Source organism: Schistocerca gregaria, chromosome 7 (genome assembly GCF_023897955.1).
Source record: "Schistocerca gregaria isolate iqSchGreg1 chromosome 7, iqSchGreg1.2, whole genome shotgun sequence".
NCBI lineage: Eukaryota > Metazoa > Arthropoda > Insecta > Orthoptera > Acrididae > Schistocerca > Schistocerca gregaria.
Window position 1 is genome coordinate 120,621,540 of NC_064926.1, and position 23,058 is coordinate 120,644,597.

The 23,058-nt window shown below is 44.2% G+C and overlaps 1 protein-coding gene across 1 annotated transcript in view; it reads left to right on the top strand.

Moving 5' to 3' along the window:
* LOC126281651 (broad-complex core protein isoforms 1/2/3/4/5-like) overlaps positions 1–23,058 on the top strand; it is a 204,511-nt gene that overhangs the window by 155,914 nt on the left and 25,539 nt on the right. The window contains exon 3 of the mRNA XM_049980788.1: positions 6,650–7,309. Within this exon, the coding sequence (XP_049836745.1) occupies positions 6,650–7,309 (660 nt within the window). The remainder of the gene's footprint in view (positions 1–6,649; positions 7,310–23,058) is intronic.

Sequence of the window (23,058 nt, forward strand, 5' to 3'; positions counted from 1 at the left end):
AAAGTGTTTGAAGTCACGCTGGTACGTTCTGTTGCTATGTATTTCCATTCCACGATTAATGTGATTTGAAGAGAAGTAATAAAATGAGCTCTAACATGGAAAGTAAGCGTTTTGGGACACATTTCCACGTAAAATATTTTCTTTCTTTGTGCGTGAGGAATGTTTCCTGGAAGTTTGGCCGTACCTTTTTGTAACACCCTGTATAAGCGTCTTTCAAGCGTAAGGAGTGGACCAATTCATGTAATTCAGGAGAAAAGTTAAATTTGGGGTTGATTTGCAGAACGAAACACACAGATAAAATCACCACCTAACAGGATACCTAGAGGAGTCTTACGCAACAGATAACTGTGCAACCAATGCCAGCTGGGCATATAGAATAAGCAAGGTAAGATAAAAAAGTTTTCGTGAAATACACTTGAAAACCATCGTAGCCATAGCGGAGCGGCCGAGCTGCTGCAAGAAGACGAACACAAGCGGAGCTGAGGCGCTACGACTCCCACGGCATACAGAACAAACGCTAACGAGGAAATCTTCACACAAGTTACGCTGCGGAAGGTGAGATAAACAGGAAGTTTACCGTTCGGCACTCGAAGCGGAACTATACGTCCACATTCACTACGTTTGTGACTGTGTCGTAAAATATGATGCGTGTAGCTTACAAATTACACACGGTGAAAAAATTCAATTTTCTGTTAACTGTTTAGTTATCAGTAGGCCGCTGACACGGATACTGAGCTAGTCTCATGTCAGTGGGATGTAATGAAACTTTTATCCATCATAGTCTCGTTTGGAAGCTATTCTGAATTATTCATTATTTCAAGAAATTTCTTACATCGAGAAATACCATTGCACGCTAAGCAATTACAAATACCTCGATTACTACTGCCGTTGTCGCTATTAAATTCTTCATTCTACTGCTGCTACACGTGTGCTTCAAGAAAGCATTCAATGGTTTGTGGTCAACCGAAAGACAGGGAAATATTTAGTTCGGAACGAATAATTGCAGCATTCTATGACAACTGAGACGTAGCAAGTAATTATTCCGGTTCTTTCCATGTCCAGAGAATCATTTTCAAGTGAATATTGGATTTCTCCAATTATTCCTAGATTATATTACAACTATTTTAACTGATGAAGACTTTACTTCATAATAGAATGCGTAGCTTTACTTCATTTACTTGCACTTAGCAAAGATGCTTGTAAAATGCTGAGAGTGGCGGTATACACCGGATTCGAAGCCAGAGGATGTTAATGTATTCTGATAAAATTCACGATCATTCTTTGCAGATGAGTTGGTCAACACCATCTATTGCAAGGAAGAAAATATTGCAGATAATCGACTGTTTTCCGTTGCAATAATTTCATTCTTCGTGGTCCAGGTTCACATTTCCGTGGAATTACTGCAACTGCTGTAATATTTCGAAACTGCAAGACTCACATCCGTATCAGATGCCTTACACTTAGTCGCCAACCAGAAATTCAAACTCTGTGAAATTCCAGTTTCAGTAAATTGATGCAGCTTAGACTGTTAACCACTGATCTTTCTGAAAATACATAATTGACATTGAGGTCTATAACGGTATTGCAACAGTAGTTTCGTGAGCAAGTAATGCATTCCAACTGCAGAATTTAACAGTGCTGTAGCTTCTAGTTCTATATATCCCTTACCTAAACTGGCTTTGCATCATTTCATGCCGCAGGTACTGCAACGTCAACAGCCACCTACAGTCTGCTCGTACTGCAAACTTCATTGCAATTTTGTAATGGCTGAAATTAAACCTCTCAATATGAGAGGTTTAATTTAGTTTTTACTATCGTTCTGGGAGATTAGTTTCCTCGTCAGTAATCTTTTTACCATCTAACAACAAACAAAATGCGGACAGTAATACCTTCACAAACCGATACTTACTGTTGTTAAGAAGATTTGTTTTAACGTTGTCGTAGATGGAGGATTTATGTTTCATCTTAAAACATCTTAAGCAGCAGCGTTCACAGATTTACCGAACAAGAAAAGCTTATTGTCCAGGTAGTAAGTGCTTTTAAAAAAGGGCTGTATAGGCTGCGCCAGGTCGATCTTTTCGTCTGAAAACACTACATTGCAGTTTTCTTCTAGGTAGTTTCACAAGTTGTGTTCCTGTAGTTGTGGAAGCTATTAGTTGAAACCGAGCCTAGCATCCAAGGGTATGGTACTGCTAAAAATACCAAATGATTCACAATTGAAGGTTGAGTTCATCTCAGACTGAAGTGTATTTCTAATAAAGATATGAGGGGAGACTGTTTCTCCTTGCCTCCCTTCACTGAGGATTAGAGCTCTTATACACAAATGTTTACAACACTACGAGTACTTTGATTGTTACAACTGTCGCTGTCCTCCTATACTGACAATTCTTTATTTACAACTGATTGAAATTTGTAGAAATGGTAAATTCGAACCCGATAACAACAGATTACAGATTACACGGTTTGCGTTCTCCACTGCTCTACCATCTGTTTCAAGCACTTTCACGGATACCTTTGTAGTAACATGTGAAATAACACACTAAATTACGATAGCCGAAGCAAGATAACCCGTTTCACAACGTGAATTTGAACTTTAGCTTTAATCTCTGAAAACAGTGTCTTTATTATTACTACGAATGATGTTTAAGAGACAAAACACGTTCACACGATACAATAAACAACATTTACAAGGATATGTATGTATTACATCTTTTTTCAAAGCATGTAATCGGCACTGAATTTGTCTTCTGAGGAACAGGAAGTATTCTCTTGCTTGTATCGCACTTCAGACGTTCAAATGTGTGTGAATTCCTAAGGGATCAAACTGCTGAGGTCATCGGTCCCTAGACTTACACACTACTTAAAGTAACTTACGCTAGGAACAACACACACACACACCAATGCCCGAGGGAGGACTCGAACCTCCGGCGTGAGGGACTTCGTTTCCTCCTGCCGTGTCAGTAGGTCGGTAGTTTGTTACTTGGAAATGTCACTGCTCAAAAATGGATAAAGTAGGCGTTCTTGCGCTCAGTGAAAATGGATACTGTATCAGTACCATTATCCGTGCCCTAGGACACAGCAAATCTATGATAAATTCCTGGCTGAAGGGGACGTCGGAGGAAGGCCTTGTTAACCGTTGTCTTCACCATACACATCTACGGATCAAGACAGTAGTTTACATCACTCAAGGTTTGAAGACCCTTTCAGAACAAGCAAAGAAATCAGGAACAGCATGTCGACAGTACCTCGTCGTCTTCACAGGAAAGGAATATATGGATGAAAATGGGAGGTTAAGTAAATGTTGAAGTAGCGACATGACGCTGCCACTTTAAACTTCGCTCTTGTGCATCGAAAGAACCCGCTTTTGTGCTGGGAGTAAGTTGTATTTATGGGCGGAATGATGTTTTCCGTCCGTGTATATAGGACCAAGTAAAGCGATATATGACGGAAACGTTTCCATCAGCTGCAAAGTTGTGGCAGAACAGCTGTCACCGTTTGCGGATGGATATCAGCAAGTGATTGCGGTGTTCCGTGGCAACTGGACCATCAGTTATCTAGTCATTACTACTGCGAAATACTGGAGAACGTAATGCTTTCTTCTGTTCGTCAGAGATTATCGGGATGCTGAATAATCAGCCAACTTGACGGTTCTGCTGCCCACACAGTGAACCATGACAACATTGGTTCCAAATGAATGGAGACGTTGAGCTTTTGGACTGGCCTCACAGATGTTCTGACCACAATCCCATAGCGCACGTATAGACAGAGATGGAGAAAATTAGTGGGTGTAGAAGACCAGCACCGACAACCAAGATAGTACTGTCCGGAGCAGCCCATGACACACGTCGAGTCGAAAGTTAAAAGCGAAATTCGTCCTGATAGCTTTGAAAGTGGACTTGTTCAGCTTCGCTACTGTGACACAAATCTCTACTACCGAACACATTCCGATAGCTCAAAAACAGTCGTAATTCCGATAATAGATATCCCTGCGCCAGCTGTGAGCTCCTATCTGTGACGAAGCTTTTCATCTTTCTGTGTGTTGATTCTACAATAGTCTCGGTTGTTCAAATGGTTCAAATGGTTCTGAGCACTGTGGGACTCGACTGCTGTGGTCATTAGTCCCCTAGAACTTAGAACTACTTTAACCTAACTAACCTAAGCATATCACACACATCTGTGCCCGAGGCAGGATTCGAACCTGCGACCGTAGCAGTCGCACGGTTCCGGACTGCGCGCCTAGAACCGCGAGACCACCGCGGCCGGCTCTCGGTTGTTTAATTGTCTTTGTTTACAATCTCAAGTTGTTGCATATTTATTTACTGAATTTAGTTAACAGAAAGGTGGAAACTTAATAAACGGAACGGAATGTTCATTCGGAGTAAAACGACCTGAGAAAGTGAATACGAATTCCTATACGAAACAAATAGGACAGCAAACTAAAATGACCACTACTGGAGAACCACAATTAATCTAAATCCACCATGTAACTTTCAAAAAGTCCGCTTCATGAATTTGAAAGAGATCTCAAAGACCTGCATGAAATGGCCACACAGCTGTGACTTCGCTGTCAAATTTAAATGTTGACTAGTAAAAATATTGTGTTTTGTTATGTATATACTATGTATTTTCTTAGGATCAAATTAAAATTACAGTTATTATACTACTCTCAATCATAACTCGCGTTCTGATCCTTTGCTCAACAGCTTTTCCGATGCAGTTATTGAACATAGGAGCAGAATGTCTGCCTGACACCCGTTTTCATCTGAGCACTTATCTTCTTGTCATCCTTCTTATTCATCATTCCTTGTTCTTTTACCTACTGCGTATTACTTCTCTTTCCGTATAGTGTACTTTTTACCAATGTTTGTGAGGGTTTCTAACATCTTGCAGCAAATTACGTTTACAACTGCTTTTGCTGGATCAACGAACTGTACTAAAATGTTTTCCTCTTTTTAAACTCTAGATTAGGTAATGAAGTTTAACGTTAGAACTACATTTCAGGCGCCTTTAGATTCCATAAATCATGGCTAATCATCAAGTAACAGTTCAATTTTCTTTTCATTATTCTTTGTCTCCTTCGACCACAGCAATTAAAGGAATGGAGATGTTAGTTGCTAAACATTTCAAGTCGGAAAATAAACATAACCAACTGAACAAAGTTATCTTTCGACATAAACATAATCAAAAAGCAATAATTCTACACTACTGGCCATTAAAATTGCTACACTACGAAGATGTGCTACAGACGCAGGAAGAAGATGCTGTGATATGCAAATGATTAGCTTTTCAGAGCATTCACAAAAGGTTGGCGCCGGTGGCGACACCTACAACGTGCTGACATGAGAAAATTTCCAACCGATTTTTCATACACAAACAACAGTTGGCCGACGTTACCTGGTGAAACGTTGTTGTGATGCCTCGTGTAAGGAGGAGAAATGCGTAACATCACGTTTCCGACTTTGATAACGGTCGGATTGTAGCCGATCGCGGTTGCGGTTTTCGTATCGCAACATTGCTGCTCGCGTTGGTCGAGATCCAATGACTGTTAGCAGAATATGGAATCGGTGGTTTCAGGATGGTAATACGGAACGCCGTGTTGGATCCCAACGGCCTCGTATCACTAGCAGTCGAGATGACAGGCATCTTATCCGCATGACTGTGACGGAACGTGCAGCCACGTCTCGATCCCCGAGCCAACAGATGGGGACGTTTGCAAGACAACAACCATGTGCACGAACAGTTCGACGACGTTTGCAGCAGCATGGACTATCAGCTCGGTGACCATGGCTGCGGTTACCCTCGACGCTGCATGACAGACAGGAGCGGCTGCGATGGTGTACTCAACAACAAACCTGTCTGCACGAATGGCAAAACGTCATTTTTTTGGATGAATCCAGGTTCTGTTTACAGCATCATGATGGTCGCTTCCGTGTTTGGCGACATCGCGGTGAACGCACATTTGAAGCGTGTATTCGTCAGCGCCATACTGGCGTATCACCCGGCATGATGGTATGGGTTACAAGTCTCGGTCACCTCTTGTTCGCAATGACGGCACTTTGAACAGTGGACGTCACATTTCAGATGTGTTACGACCGTGGCTCTACCCTTAATTCGATCCCTGCGAAAGCCTACATTTCAGCAGGATAGTGCACGGCCGCATGTTGCCGGTCCTGTACGGGCCTTTCTGGATACATAAAATGTTCGACTGCTGCCCTGGCCAGCACATTCTCCATATCTCTCACCAACTGAAAACGTCTGGTCAATGATGGCCGAGCAACTGGCTCGTCACAATACGCCAGTCACTACTTTTGATGAACTGTGGCATCGTGTTGAAGCTGCACGGGCAGCTGTACCTGTACACGTCAACCAAGCTGTGTTTGACTCAATGCCCAGGCGTATCAAGGCCGTTATTACGGCCAGGGGAGGTTGTTCTGGGTACTGATTTGTCAGAATCTATGCACCCAAATTGCGTGAAAATGTAATCATATATCAGTTGTAGTATAATATATTTATCCAATGAATCTGCATTTCTTCTTGGTGTAGCAATTTTAATGGCCAGTAGTGTATTTTTTGTTTCATTGTACTTGCATGCTGACTAACGTCTTGCTTGTCTGGTGATGCTGATGCAGCCTGTCTGGTGGTGTTGTAGCGCATGCTGCTAGAGCACCCATGCGGCATAGGCGAGCCGGTGACGGTGATCCTGCAGGATGTCAATCACGAGGATATGCGCCGCTTGCTGGACCTCATGTACACCGGAAGCACCGAAGTGCCTGGCTATGACCTGCCACGCTTCCTGTGCGTCGCTCAGGCACTCGATGTCACACTACTGCAGTCGGCTGCAATACGGATTTGTGAAGTCACTACCTCGCCCAGTGCACAACTCGCCACAGAACCCATCCCGATCACCACACCTGCCGTCCCCGTATCGCCGCCAAAAGCTATGGCAGACCCTTCAGGGCCACCTCCAAATGAGCCTTCCCTGTCACACTGCCACTCGCTGCTGCTGGCCTCACAACTTCGCAACACCGACGTTGGACAACAGGCGCCATCTACAGGTACGCCTATGCCGTCGCCGCCGTGTTGGATCGCTATGCCGCCATCAACCCCGCCGCCAACAACAGCCCACAGCCCAATCAAAGGTGCTGAACAGCCTGTGATTCAGCCGCAGTTCTTACAGGTTCCCCACTGCTGCCCCTCAGAGCCCGGGTCGTCGCTGCCCACTTTTACCTTCTTAAACATGTCGCCCTCGGCTGTGAGCAAACACCGACGCATCCAACCCTGGATACAACAAGATTGTTGCACAGAACAGGTGTGTTCCTTCATCCAGACCCAGGCACTGGATTACCACTGCTAACCTCTTCATTACAAGAAGGTGGTGGGTTCACTGTACCTAGTGAAAACTACTCTTTAGTGCATAATACACTTTTGTCCTATTATCATAATCCATCATTTAACAGTTCCAGTTTAGAGGATGCTGTCTAAGAGCAACACCGGATTCCTCCAATGAAGATAAACTCTGTAGCTCACGACAGCATCCTGTGTTGCTGTTCTCGCAGCAGCGTACATCCTTATCTACATATATAATCAGAGAGTGACTATAGTGACACAAGTCATTAGAGCCTTTTTCTATTCAAGTGCGGAGAGTGGGAAGCAGGAACGTTCAAGTACGTGTGTCACAACATATATGGCCTAGCCTTGACCTGGCGATTCCAGCCGTGGCGATACATATGTGGTTAGCTTATACCTGCTTCAGTTAAGATTGCATCTTAAGAGTCTGTAAGTAGGCTTCTTCAGCATAGGTTGCCTCTGTCTTCAAATGTCTGCTAGTTCAGTTTCTTCAGTACTCCTGTGACACTCACCAATGAGTCAACCTAATCTGTGGCCATTGGTTATATGTAACAGGTATATATGAACCGTATTTTAGAGCTAAACGTGTTTATATGAAGTGGCGTTTCACAAATGTCAAAAGCACATATGATGGAAAGTACAAACAATTATAAGAGTAGAGGTTGGTGACCAAGATGCGCGATTTATCTCAAGATGAATAATTTGTGAACAGTGAGAGACACTGGACCACAGCACATGCTAGTGGTAGAGACCTAGAGATTGACACTACAGAGTGACACCGACTGTTTAACTGATGATGGTGCGAGTCGATCTCACGAGTTCGGGCTGCTAAATCTGCCACAGGCTGACATGGGATGTCAAGGTGCCATGAGAGTTTAGTCAATTGCTGGGATGTGCAGCCCAAACAGATGAGTAGATGACCAGAGGATTTGGTGAAAATTTTGTTGTGTGCACAAAGATATCATTGTTAGACAATCAAAGAGAGTTGGGCAAAATTGAGGATAAAATGTTTTGTGGGTGTATTGAAAGATGCCATTTAGATGTGTGATAATCGCTTTGAACATAGAGTAATAATCAGATAATTACCAATTACAAGATAAAGGATGAACATTGTACAAGTATTTAGGTGTCATGGTATAGAAAGGGTTCTATGAAAATAGATTAATAATGTGATGGTATCCAATTACAAGTTAAACAATGAACATTGTACATATATTTAGGTGTCATGCTATAGAAAGGAATGGTCACATAAAGTCATTACTAGAGGAAGTGAATAAAAGCGTCCTAAGAAAATGGACAATGGAAGCATAGTGTTCCAGTTCAGTTCTTTCAGTATCTACGTGACACTCTCCCATGGATTAAATAAACTTGTGACCATTCATGGTGCCCTTCTCTGTATGCATCCAATATCTTCTGTTAGGCCTATCTGGTACAGACCGCGCACACTTAAGCAATATTCTAGAACCGGTCATATTAGCGATTTGTAAGCATTCTCCATGGTAGATTGATTGCAGTTACCAAGTATTCTACCAATAAAAAAAAAAGTATAGCATTAAACCGAAATCCTTACCCGTGACTGAACCTATGTGATTATTCCACTTCATATCTCTACAAAGTGTTACACCCAGGTATTTATATAAGTTGGCCAATTCCAACAGTGACTAATCAGTCTTATAGTCATAGGATACTGTGTTTTTTTTTTCATTTTGTAAAGTGCAGAATTTTACATTTCTGGAAATTTAAGGGGGGATGCTAGCAACTGCTCATCTGCTCATTCTAGCAAACATACTCACCCATCCATCTTGATTCGTCTATTAACCTCTAAAATATTTTCATTGCGTCTCGGCTGTCTAACTACCCGTTGAAGACAGTATTCTGATAATATATTAAAAAAATACTTGACAAGATTGCCTCGTCGTACTTCCTGTATCGAACTCACAGATTTATGTCTACGAACTGTGTTAGTTACAGAGGCCTACAAAAATTATTTCACGATGCGGGTACTTCCCGGTACTGATCATATACTTTCTTTGAATGCCTGTAACAGTCATGGAGGAAGCAGATCACCAGCAATGACACACAACAATAAGCTTGATTTCACAAAGACCTGTTATTCATATCAAGATAGCTTCACAGTCACACTCAGTTATTACCTAAGTGGAGACAAAATATTTGTCGACTGCAATTGACACTTTTCCCTGAAGGGATGGAATTTGTCTTTCTAATATACGTTCCATGATTCTCAAAATTTTTCTGTTCTTGATTCACCTATAGGTCCTTAGAATATCTTGAGCGTGACAAATTTACTGCAGGCCAGTAATTTGGGGAAACTTATTACGAAAACATCGATATTGTTCTGAAAAAACGTTCAGAGTCGAAGTGTCTACTCTGAACGCGGTCTGCTTTCGCTACGTGCGTGTCGACTGGTGAGCTTTTGTCACATTATCTTAGACTACCGCCTAGCATAAAAATGGCCACGTGCACTTCAGAATGTCTCTGATACCAGTGTAGCTGCTCCTTTTGTGTGCTGCACACCTGATCTATCAAAGGGAGTCTTACAATTCCCCACCCGACAATGAAGGTCCAGGCCCACGAGCCCCTCCATTAGATCCCCAACCAATGGGCTCTGACCAGCACTGGGAACAATGCTGCAAACTGCGAGCTCAGCAGCCTTCACGAGTTCCACAAGCCGCCCATATGAACTGAGGATGACCTCGGAAACCTGGTGATAGATGTTCTTGGTGCCGACATTAGCCACTACTCGCACACAACATAGTCCTTCTTTCAAGCCCTAAACCTTTGCCCCTAGGGGTCTGCATGACACGCCAAACACTGTAGCTCATGATAAACAGAAAACCCTCCCCCTCTCCCAATCCATGTGTTTCCTTGGACACTGTTCACTCACAGAGCTAATGGACAAGGAAGATGGCCAGACATCACACTGACCAATTGCCTCGAGGGATGCAAATACATTACCACAAGTCTTTCACCCTGTGCTGAGAGCATATCCACTCCGCCATGGCTAACTTATGAAATAAACTACAGAAACACACAGAGCAACCTAAATATTCAGTTTGAAACTCTCTCGATGTATCACCTTTGGAGGCTGCGTGCCGTTGATCTGTATAGGTGGCTGCTCAAAAGAAATGATAGATTGACAAAATCTACACGTTACAGTTAAGAAATACATGTACGGAATTTAACAATTAAAACGCGAAGGAAACACTGAAAAAGATGGTACACAACTAGCTGGTGTACTTGGGCGTAAGAGGCGAAGTATGGAGTCCAAATTGCATGTAACAAAACCCTTTCACTCCTACATTATTAATATTAGTTAGAAACCACTGTCTTTGGGTAGAGCATAGGGATATTTACTAGTTGTTATGTGTATAGTGGATAATATTTCTTTGTAGCTCCCTTCTTTTTGAATGACAGGCAATGCTTACTTAACAATACGCTTTCAGAAACCTCACAAGCTGTCGTTAGCTACCTATCTTTCTTTACTTTTTCCTTGTTCTTTAACTCTCTTTTGTTTATTTCTTCCTTGGATCACGTAGTCAATTAATGTTATAAAGATCGATTTCGATTTACGCTTAACTAGAAGAATGTTGTGAAGCAGATCACTCATAACAATGTCAAAGTCCTTTACATATGTACACAAGTTCTGATGATTATGTCTTATATGCGTCTGACAGAGCCTTCCAGCTTCCTCCATAACTCGCTTTGTCGGTTCCTTTGAGATTGTACTAGCGTATTAATGTCAGATGCTAACATAAACGTTTTCTGAGTATCGTACCACTTCATAACGTAGAAAACTATGCTGCAGAAACCAACGTCTCGACCGCAGTTGCAGTGGCCTGCTTCTGGGTCTACTGGTGTGCTTTAGCTTATACAGGCTGGTATGTCTCAGACATGAGATTCAAGTAACAATGACCTAGCTAAAAAAGAATAGATAACAGTGACATTAAAAAAATGAAGTTACCTGTTTATAACAGATGCACTGCAGCCAACTTTCAAGACAGTGTGTCCACTTCACAAGCAATTCGACTAAAGACGATTAACCGTTATGCGACATGTGACGGTTTTACATGGGACACCCTGTATTTTGTGATTGGTGCTCAGTGAGTATGACATCACATCAGAAATTTAAAATGTTGTTGTTCTGATAGGTATCGCAGAAGTAGAAGGAGATGGATCCTTATTATAATAGCTGGCCACAGTTCTCTATTGCTTCTTGCCTTGTTTGATATGACTGGTGGTCATAGGTGAGTGAGGTGTGGGCCGCAGTTTCCCTCCTGCTCGACGCAGGCCGCGTGCTCGCAGTTACTCGCTGGCAGGGCTTGTGTCACGTGTTGCTGGTACGGCATTTTGAACCCCGAGAGCTGGCAGCCTGCTTGGGACAAGCCTGTATGTATCATTTCTGTTCATTTTGTTAGCGTGTTTTTTTTTTTTTAATTCTTAGGCCTCTCTGATTTTGCATTTGACAAAACTGGCTGCTTGGCCAGCAAAATTGTTTCGTTAAATTTAATTTCTTTCCTGCAGTCTAGCTGGTGTTCAGCCGCTGCAGATCTGATGTGTTGCCGCAGACGAATGCGTTACTCACGTTCCCATATGCACGCTGCTATTGGCCAGCCACCGACGTATACTTTCCCACGTTGACTTTACACCTAGTACAAACATGCATTTTAACTAACTCCTTAGATTATCTTGCATAATCACTTGATAAATAAATTTACTGAAGTTCTTTCAGTTACAATTGGTATGAATCCGTGGATTGCTCCACAGAGTTCTGAGCATTGTCCGAAGAATAATCCAGGTCGGTTTATTGTAAATGTTCCTTGATTTAGTCGCCCTGGTGTTGCATCAATTTTAACCCCTAGAGCAGGAACTGCTCATGAATGTGAAGCACCTAGCATGTCCTTGGTACAGCCTAGCAAATCCTGGCTGCAGTATTAGACAGCCTGGACGCCAACGTGGCAAAGGTGATTACTAATCCAGCCAGTGAAATTTTCCTCTTTGGGTAATCGCACTCCAGGGCGCAGCTTGTCGCTTTCTTTTGTTTGTTGCTGAGGCTGTCTGGAAGCATGTCTGGTTGCAGCCATTGACCAATGAGCTGCTGTGCGATCGATAAGTACTGTATTGTGTTCTATTCAGTCTGTCTACTACATCGGCCACAAGATCCATGATGTGCTACGCTCCACCAATTAGAAGATAGGTGCTTCACACACTGAAGGTGTGTACAAAGCGGAATATCAGTGTTGAAAACTATACTTCGATGACACCAGCAGGCCTAGAGCTACATCCATACGGGAACACAGCTAACCTGCAGTGGTAGAACAATAGCAAGACAGTGACAGGGAAATCAGATTTAATGAAACCTGTATACTGGCCACGCAGCCGGATTTGACGAAACCAAGAAACAGTAAAACACGACAAAGAAATGGAGAGGGAGGACACATGCTTGCCTTATCTTCCATGCCAGGCCTCGGGGTTCAACACGCCGCACCAACAACAAGTGGCACGAGTGCTACCAGAGAATAACTGACGCCCCACAGCGTGCATCCAGCAGGAGGAAAGCTGCAGCCCACACTTCACTAGCCAATGACCACCAATTGTTGCAAATAATGGTAGAGGCAGTAGATAAGAGCACATCTCCACACTCTTATTATATTTTTTTCGAGTCATCAGTCTTCCGACTGGTTTGATGCTACCTGCTACGAATTCCTCTCCTGGCCAAACCTCTTTATCTTGAAGTAGCGCTTGAAAACTAAGTCGTCTGGATCTATCCAGATCTCTGTTTTCCTCTACAGTTTTCACATTCTACAGCTCCCTCTAGTACCATGGAAGTCGTTTCGTGATGTCTTAACTGACGCCGTACCATCGCGCCCCTTTTCCTTGTCAGTGTCGTCCGCGTATACCTTTCCTCGCCGATTCTCCAGAGAACCTCCTCATTCCTTGCCTTATAATTCCAATTACTTTTCAACATGCTTCTGTAGCGCCATGTCGCAAATGCTTGGATTCTCTTCTATTCCGGTGCTCCTGTAATCCATATTTCACTACCATGCAATGCAGTGCTGAAAACTTACATTGTTAGAAATTTCTTACTCAAATTAAGATCTTTGTTCGATACTTGTAGACTCCTCCTTGCCATAAATCCCCTTTTAGCCAGTGCTAGATTGCTCTTTGTGTCTTTCTTGCCCCATCCGACATGGGCTATTTTGCTTCCTAGGTAGCAGAATTCTTTAACTTTATTTCGTGATCACCAATCCCGTAGTTTCACACTGTTCTCATTTCTGCTATTTTCATTACTTTCGTCTTTCTTCGATTTACTCCCAGTCCATATTCTGTACTCATCTCAATGTGTATACCATTCAGCAAATCCTGCAATTCTTCTTCGCTTTCCCTGAAGACAGCAAAGTCAACAGCGAATCTTACCATTGATCCTTTCATGTGAATTTTAGTTCCACTCTTGAACCTTTCTTTTACCTGCGTGATTGACGTGCACCACAGCAATCTTTTAAAACTGTCACTCATCTCGCCTCAATGAGACCTTTTATAACACTAAAACTGTGAGCAGCAATGACCACAATAGATGACTGCACACAGATAAAGCACACCAATAGACCCAGATAAAGACCACTGTGACCGTGGCCGATACGTTGTTCTTCCCAGTATAGTTTTTTTTTTTTTTTTACATTATGTTGCCGTCCAATACTGATAAAGCTTTTCGGTCACCTCATTCTGGCTACAGAACCTTACTCATTAATACAGAACGGGTTCCTTTTTCCTTTAACAATTTCTTTCCTCTTACGTTTTGGAACTGTGTACCTTCTTATGAAAGATTATTCTTGTAATAACCCTTTATGATTAAACAGTCTCACTCAGAACAACTATCATATATTCGTTGCATCAACCACTTTCCGCATATACAGCTTCAAATACATCGAAATCACTTCCATGACATCCATTGTTTAAGATAACTCAGGTCGCACTGACACTAGAGGGCCCTAAAGTGTTAGTTCTTTCTAGACCTCACATCTTGTCCATAAATATGTGGTAATTTCCTCTAATAATATGGCAAGTAGCCACCTTGGCCTGTGACACGAGTTGAATTATGTCGTTAGTTTTCAATACTTGTAAGGAAAAAAGCTCCAAATGTTAATACTTCGTCTTGTGTAGAGAACATTTCTTTGCTTCAGAGGATGTGAATCGAAGTACGTATCCATCTTACCAATCGATCCACGTAGTGTTGGGTTACACTTAATCTCCACTTTCCTTCCATGTGTAGTGTAACGTATGTATGTAGACATGTTAGAGCCTGAGCAAAGCATTACAGCAGGGCTGACAGCAGGAAAGTGCGGGACGCTGGTAAAACCAAACCAGCTGATGCGATTTGCGAGACAAGAAAATGGCTCTGAGTACTATGCGACTTAACTTCTGAGGTCATCAATCGCCTAGAACTCAGAACTAATGAAACCTAACTAACCTAAGGACATCACACACATCCATGTCCGAGGCAGGATTCGAACCTGCGACCGTAGCGGCTGCGAGAGAAGTTACCTTGTTGAAGCAGCAGACTCCCTGGTATTGCAAAGACTCGTGCTGCCAGAGGCAAGACAGATTTCCACGCTGACTGTGGTAGTGGTGCTTTTAATGATCTAACTGGTACTGTCGCATTTGCACAAGTGTACCGCTGTTGACAGTAAATGCTGATCATTTTTGTAATCTGCCAGAGGAGGATGCCCACATGGACCTGGCAACAGAAGCCGTTGGTTCGAGGCCACAACCTGACAATTTCTTCGTGCACTATGACCCTCCCCATACGTAGTGCCACTGTGGAACGATCAACATTATGCTGTCTCCAGCAATACTGCCAACTCAAGCCCAGGGTCTGTTCTGTGTGTCGCTGCCTGTACACACCACCTGCCGACCGCCAAAGAGGAATGGGTGTCTCCCAGTGATGCGCTGTAACTCACCCAGGCATCGCCCAGGAGCACAGGTGATACGCCATAGTGTGGGGCCCAAAATACCGGCTTCTATAATGAGGGTACTCGCACTCGGTGGAGAATGTCGTCATCATCGCTAGTGGTACAGGCAGCGAGCCCAACAGAATTCATCGGTCAGCCAGCGACTGAATGGGTGTGTCAAGCAGTGCAGATACACCAATAAAGATCTTCTTCCGTTTTCAGTTACCTTCCTCTGGAGCCTCCTGAGTTCCCACATCGCCTCCTTTTGTACCATTCTAGCTCACAGCCGCTCCAGTCTGTAGCAGGGAGTGCTATAGTTTGGTGTAAGAATTTACCTCATCGCATTCACGCATCACGACACGTGGACACGACCTGTACTGTCAAAATGATGCGATGAGTGATGAATCATTTGCTTTGTTTAGGAGAGTCTAATACAAGCGAAGTGTGACTGTAATCTAAACTTAAAGGTTACCTAGTTTAGGTCGGAGAAGTGGACTGACTTACAGGAGAACAAAGGGTAACTGGTGCCTGTATGCTGTACACAATGTCTCTTACTTGGGCATACTGCGCCATGCACGGAGTCAGTACTTCTAAACTGTTCTACGAATCAACATGATCGTATCGCAAGGCATGGTACGACGTAAAGACTAATTTGCAGTGACTTTCTCGAGTTGTAACACTATTTTATGTTGCTGTATGTAATAGAGAGTAAAAGTGTCGCAATCGCAGTCAGACACGATTGGTCTGCCGAAGCCAGAAGCAACGTGATTATTGTATGGAACGCCAGCAAACCTGATGGCAGATAATATGGAACTGGGTAGCTCAGTTGGTAGAGCACTTTCGCGCGAAAGGCAAAGGTCCCGAGCTCTAGTCTCGGTCCGGTACACGATTTTAATCATCCAGGAAGTTTCATATCAGTTCACACTCCCATGCAGAGTGAAAATCTCATTCTGGAAACATCCCCCAGGCTGTGGCTAAGCGGTGTCTCCGCAATATCCTTTCTTTCAGGAGTGCTAGATCTGCAAGGTTCGCAGGAGAGCTTCTGTAAAGTTTGGAGGCTAGGAGACGAAGTACTGTCAGAAGTAAAGCTGTGAGGATGGGGCGTCAGTCGTGCTTGGGTAGTTCAGTTGGTAGAGCACTTTCGCGCGAAAGGCAAAGGTCCCGAGCTCTAGTCTCGGTCCGGTACACGATTTTAATCATCCAGGAAGTTTCATATCAGTTCACACTCCCATGCAGAGTGAAAATCTCATTCTGGAAACATCCCCCAGGCTGTGGCTAAGCGGTGTCTCCGCAATATCCTTTCTTTCAGGAGTGCTAGATCTGCAAGGTTCGCAGGAGAGCTTCTGTAAAGTTTGGAGGCTAGGAGACGAAGTACTGTCAGAAGTAAAGCTGTGAGGATGGGGCGTCAGTCGTGCTTGGGTAGTTCAGTTGGTAGAGCACTTGCCCCCGAAAGGCAAAGGTCCCGAGTTCGAGTCTCGGTCCAGCACACAGTTTTAATCTGCCAGGAAGTTTCATATCAGTTCACGCTCCTCTTCAGAGTGAAAATCTCATTCTGGAAACATCCCCCAGGCTGTGGCTAAGCGGTGTCTCCGCAATATCCTTTCTTTCAGGAGTGCTAGATCTGCAAGGTTCGCAGGAGAGCTTCTGTAAAGTTTGGAGGCTAGGAGACGAAGTACTGTCAGAAGTAAAGCTGTGAGGATGGGGCGTCAGTCGTGCTTGGGTAGTTTAGTTGGTAGAGCACTTGCCCCCGAAAGGCAAAGGTCCCGAGTTCGAGTCTCAGTCCAGCAAACAGTTTTAATCTGCCAGGAAGTTTCATATCAGTTCACACTCCTCTTCAGAGTGAAAATCTCATTCTGGAAACATCCCCCAGGCTGTGGCTAAGCGGTGTCTCCGCAATATCCTTTCTTTCAGGAGTGCTAGATCTGCAAGGTTCGCAGGAGAGCTTCTGTAAAGTTTGGAGGCTAGGAGACGAAGTACTGTCAGAAGTAAAGCTGTGAGGATGGGGCGTCAGTCGTGCTTGGGTAGTTCAGTTGGTAGAGCACTTGCCCCCGAAAGGCAAAGGTCCCGAGTTCGAGTCTCGGTCCAGCACACAGTTTTAATCTGCCAGGAAGTTTCATATCAGTTCACACTCCTCTTCAGAGTGAAAATCTCATTCTGAAAACATCCCCCAGGCTGTGGCTAAGCGGTGTCTCCGCAATATCCTTTCTTTCAGGAGTGCTAGATCTGCAAGGTTCGCAGGAGAGCTTCTGTAAAGTTTGGAGGCTAGGAGACGAAGTACTGTCAGAAGTAAAGCTGTGAGGATGGGGCGTCAGTCGTGCTTGGGTAGTTCAGTTGGTAGAGCACTTGCCCCCGAAAGGCAAAGGTCCCGAGTTCGAGTCTCGGTCCAGCACACAGTTTTAATCTGCCAGGAAGTTTCATATCAGTTCACACTCCTCTTCAGAGTGAAAATCTCATTCTGGAAACATCCCCCAGGCTGTGGCTAAGCGGTGTCTCCGCAATATCCTTTCTTTCAGGAGTGCTAGATCTGCAAGGTTCGCAGGAGAGCTTCTGTAAAGTTTGGAGGCTAGGAGACGAAGTACTGTCAGAAGTAAAGCTGTGAGGATGGGGCGTCAGTCGTGCTTGGGTAGTTTAGTTGGTAGAGCACTTGCCCCCGAAAGGCAAAGGTCCCGAGTTCGAGTCTCAGTCCAGCAAACAGTTTTAATCTGCCAGGAAGTTTCATATCAGTTCACACTCCTCTTCAGAGTGAAAATCTCATTCTGGAAACATCCCCCAGGCTGTGGCTAAGCGGTGTCTCCGCAATATCCTTTCTTTCAGGAGTGCTAGATCTGCAAGGTTCGCAGGAGAGCTTCTGTAAAGTTTGGAGGCTAGGAGACGAAGTACTGTCAGAAGTAAAGCTGTGAGGATGGGGCGTCAGTCGTGCTTGGGTAGTTCAGTTGGTAGAGCACTTGCCCCCGAAAGGCAAAGGTCCCGAGTTCGAGTCTCGGTCCAGCACACAGTTTTAATCTGCCAGGAAGTTTCATATCAGTTCACACTCCTCTTCAGAGTGAAAATCTCATTCTGGAAACATCCCCCAGGCTGTGGCTAAGCGGTGTCTCCGCAATATCCTTTCTTTCAGGAGTGCTAGATCTGCAAGGTTCGCAGGAGAGCTTCTGTAAAGTTTGGAGGCTAGGAGACGAAGTACTGTCAGAAGTAAAGCTGTGAGGATGGGGCGTCAGTCGTGCTTGGGTAGTTCAGTTGGTAGAGCACTTGCCCCCGAAAGGCAAAGGTCCCGAGTTCGAGTCTCGGTCCAGCACACAGTTTTAATCTGCCAGGAAGTTTCATATCAGTTCACACTCCTCTTCAGAGTGAAAATCTCATTCTGGAAACATCCCCCAGGCTGTGGCTAAGCGGTGTCTCCGCAATATCCTTTCTTTCAGGAGTGCTAGATCTGCAAGGTTCGCAGGAGAGCTTCTGTAAAGTTTGGAGGCTAGGAGACGAAGTACTGTCAGAAGTAAAGCTGTGAGGAGGGGGCGTCAGTCGTGCTTGGGTAGTTCAGTTGGTAGAGCACTTGCCCCGAAAGGCAAAGGTCCCGAGTTCGAGTCTCGGTCCAGCACACAGTTTTAATCTACCAAGAAGTTTCATATCAGTTCACACTCCTCTGCAGAGCGAAAATCTCGTTCTGGAAACATCCCCCAGGCTGTGGCTAAGCCATGTCTCCGCAATATCCTTTCTTTCAGGAGTGCTAGATCTGCAAGGTTCGCAGGAGAGCTTCTGTAAAGTTTGGAGGCTAGGAGACGAAGTACTGTCAGAAGCAAAGCTGTGTGGATGGGGCGTCAGTCGTGCTTGGGTTCAGTTTGTAGAGCACTTGCCCTCCGAAAGACAAAGGTCCCGAGTTCGAGTCTCGGTCCAGCACACAGTTTTAATCTGCCAGGAAGTTTCATATCAGTTCACACTCCGCTGCAGAGTGAAAATCTCATTCTGGAAATATGGAACTACATACGTACGAACTGTTAGCGTATCTTCAAGTACTACAGCAGGTTTTGCATCCATCTGCCGCAGGATTAATCGTTTCATTTCCTGGAACTTCAACTGAGGATGTGCAGTAATCCTTAGAGGATCCTAGAACGTTTGCGGAGCTGGGAGGTCAGACTGATGGTTAGCTTTTGTAACGAAACTGTGACTTGTAGAAGGAGCAAAAACGTACCTGAGGGGTACGGAGGCATTAAAGTACACAGTAAGCTTTTGACAACTGGAGAAGGGGCTTTGTAAAGATACAAGATACAGAACAGTGAGATAGATTTTAAGGAGCATGGGGAAATAGTGGGAAATTTTGCGCACAGGACAAAAAAATTTAATGAGCATAAACTCAGCTAAATACTTAGGGATTACAATTACAAATAACCTAAATTGCAACGATCACATAGATAATATTGTGGGTAGAGCAAACCAAAGACTGCTATTCATTGGCAAAACTCTTAGAAGGCGCAACAGGTCTACTAAGGAGACTGCTTACACCACGCTTGTCCGCCCCATTCTGGAGTACCGCTGTGCGGTGTGGGATCCGCGTTAGGCGGGACTGACGGATGACATCGAAAAAGTACGAAGAAGGGCAGCTCGTTTTGTACTATCGCGAAATAGGGGAGATAGTGTCACAGACATGGTACGTGAATTGCAGTGGCAATCATTAAACAAAACATTCTGTTGGCACCCACCTACATAGGGAGTAACGATCATCACGATAAAAAAAAAAGAAATCAGGGATCGCACTTAAAAATTTAGGTGCTCGTTTCTCCCGCGTGCCGTTCGAGAGTGGAACGGAAGAGAGGCAGCTTGATGGTGGTTCTTTGAATCCTCTGCCAGGGAATTTACTGTGAATAACACAGTAATCACGTAGATGTAGATGTAACCTTTTAGGGTTAACGCAGAAGAGCTGTTAATTTACGGTTAAGAGAAAATGAACCAACGAGACTAGCTGAGGAGGTTTAAATTTCCACGACTGCGAAGAAAGTGTGATAAATAGTCTCATAAGCAAGTTGCAATAGGCAGAATTGTAAGTAACACTGGATGATATATCCGACTCTAACACATGTGGTGAAGTCGCCAGACAGTCTAGTAATAAATTCTCTCCGTACTTTGTATGAATATGTAGTATAAAATAGTTATAAGGTTGGAAGAACGGCAGTTCTGACAGCAGGTGAATGAAAGACTTAGTCACTGCGATAATTCAGCAAGACCAACACAATGTTACAACGTAGGTGAGCTCGTTGAAACAGAAAACTCAGAGGTACTGCACGACCCCACACTGTCAGAGGCTGAAGTGTTTGCACATACAGGGTGTTACAAAAAGGTACGGCCAAACTTTCAGGAAACATTCCTCACAAACAAATAAAGAAAAGATTTTATGTGGACATGTGTCCAGAAACGCTTAATTTCCATGTTAGAGCTCATTTTAGTTTCGTCAGTATGTACTGAACTTCCTCGATTCAGCCACAGTTGGCCCAATTGAAGGAAGGTAATGTTGACTTCGGTGCTTATGTTGACATGCGACTCATTGCTCTGCAGCACTAGCATCAAGCACATCAGTACGTAGCATCAACAGGTTAGTGTTCATCACGAACGTGGTTTTGCAGTCAGTGCAATGTTTACAAATGCGGAGTTGGCAGATGCCCATTTGATGTATGGATTAGCACGGGGCAATAGCCGTGGTGCGGTACGTTTGTATTGAGACAGATTTCCAGAACGAAGGTGTCCCGACAGGAAGACGTTCGAAGCAATTGATCGGCGTCTTAGAGAGCACGGAACATTCCAGCCTATGACTCGCGACTGGGGAGGACCTAGAACGACGAGGACACCTACAATGGACGAAGTAATTCTTCGTGCAGTTGACGATAACCCTAATGTCAGCGTCAGAGAAGTTGCTGCTGTACAAGGTAACGTCGACCACGTCATTGTATGGAGAGCGCTATGGACCAAGTACCAGTTGTTTCCGTACCACGTACAGCGTGTGCAGGCACATCAGCAGCTGATTGGCCCCCATGGGTACACTTCTGCGAATGGTTCATTCAACAATGTGTCAATCCTCATTTCAGTGCAAATGTTCTCTTTACGGATGAGGCTTCATTCCAGCGTGATCAAATTGTAAATTTTCACCATCAACATGTGTGGGCTGACGAAAATCCGCACGCAATTGTGTAATCATCAACACAGATTTTCTGTGAACGTTTGGGCAGGCATTGTTGGTAATGTCTTGATTAGGCCCCATTTTGTTCCACCTACACTCAATGGCGCACGTTATCATGATTTCATACGGGACACTCTACCTGTGCTGCTAGAACATGTGCCTTTACAAGTACTACACAACATGTGGTTCATGCACGATGGAGCTCCTGCACATTTCAGTCGAAGTGTTCTCAACAGCAGGTTCGGTGACAGATGGATTGGTAGAGGTGGACCAATTCGATGGCCTCCACGCTCTCCTGACCTCAACCCTCTTGACTTTCATTTATGGGGGCATTTGAAAGCTCATGTGTATGCAACCCCGGTACCAAATGTAGAGACACTTCGTGCTCGTATTGTAGACGGCTGTGATACAATACGCCATTCTCCAGGAGTGCATCAGCGCATCAGGGATTCCATGGAGGGTGGATGCATCTATCCTCGCTAACGGAGGACATTTTGGACATTTCCTGTAACAAAGTGTTTGAAGTCACGCTGGTACGTTCTGTTGCTATGTGTTTCCATTCCACGATTAATGTGATTTGAAGAGAAGTAATAAAATGAGCTCTAACATGGAAAGTAAGCGTTTCCGGACACATGTCCACATAACATATTTTCTTTCTTTGTGAGTGAGGTATGTTTCCTGAAAGTGTGGCCGCACCTTTTTGTAACACACTGTATACGACTAATGGTAGGATGTATGGACAAGTGCGCCATTGAGAACTGTGCGTACTGGTCATTTGTGTAATAATATTATTCTGAATACCATACAAGAACTCCACATGGACCTGAAAGTAGAAGGTAAAAGTTCGAGGCCACAGCATGGCAACTGATGTGTCTGTTAAGTACCTCTCTGACTTCCTGCCACGGTGCAACATGTTTGTCCAAAAGAGCAGCCACCAATATTTTATACAATTAATTCGCCCTGACAGGCAGTTAATCCACAGCTTTCAGTGTGGATGAACATTTACGTTCGATCCCCAGCGGGAATCTAAAATTATGGAGTTGTAGGACACGGGCAGGGACTGCAGATAGGTAGCTCTAGGCGAGAGTGTGAGTTTGTTGGGGAGCATACCGAGATAGTTCGGGTGTTTCTGATGAAACTTGCATTTAGGTGGCGCAGTGGTTAACCTACCTGCCTAGTAAGCAGAAGATCTCATGTTCATGTGTTGGTCCACCAAATATTTTCACTCATCTCCACTGATTCTGCTTGAAGTCTCCATGCCGCTGATATTTCCCTTCCGTTTCCTTCCTTTATTCGCCTCCACCTTTAATTACATAATATGTACACTCCTGGAAATTGAAATAAGAACACCGTGAATTCATTGTCCCAGGAAGGGGAAACTTTATTGACACATTCCTGGGGTCAGATACATCACATGATCACACTGACAGAACCACAGGCACATAGACACAGGCAACAGAGCATGCACAATGTCGGCATTAGTACAGTGTATATCCACCTTTCGCAGCAATGCAGGCTGCTATTCTCCCATGGAGACGATCGTAGAGATGCTGGATGTAGTCCTGTGGAACGGCTTGCCATGCC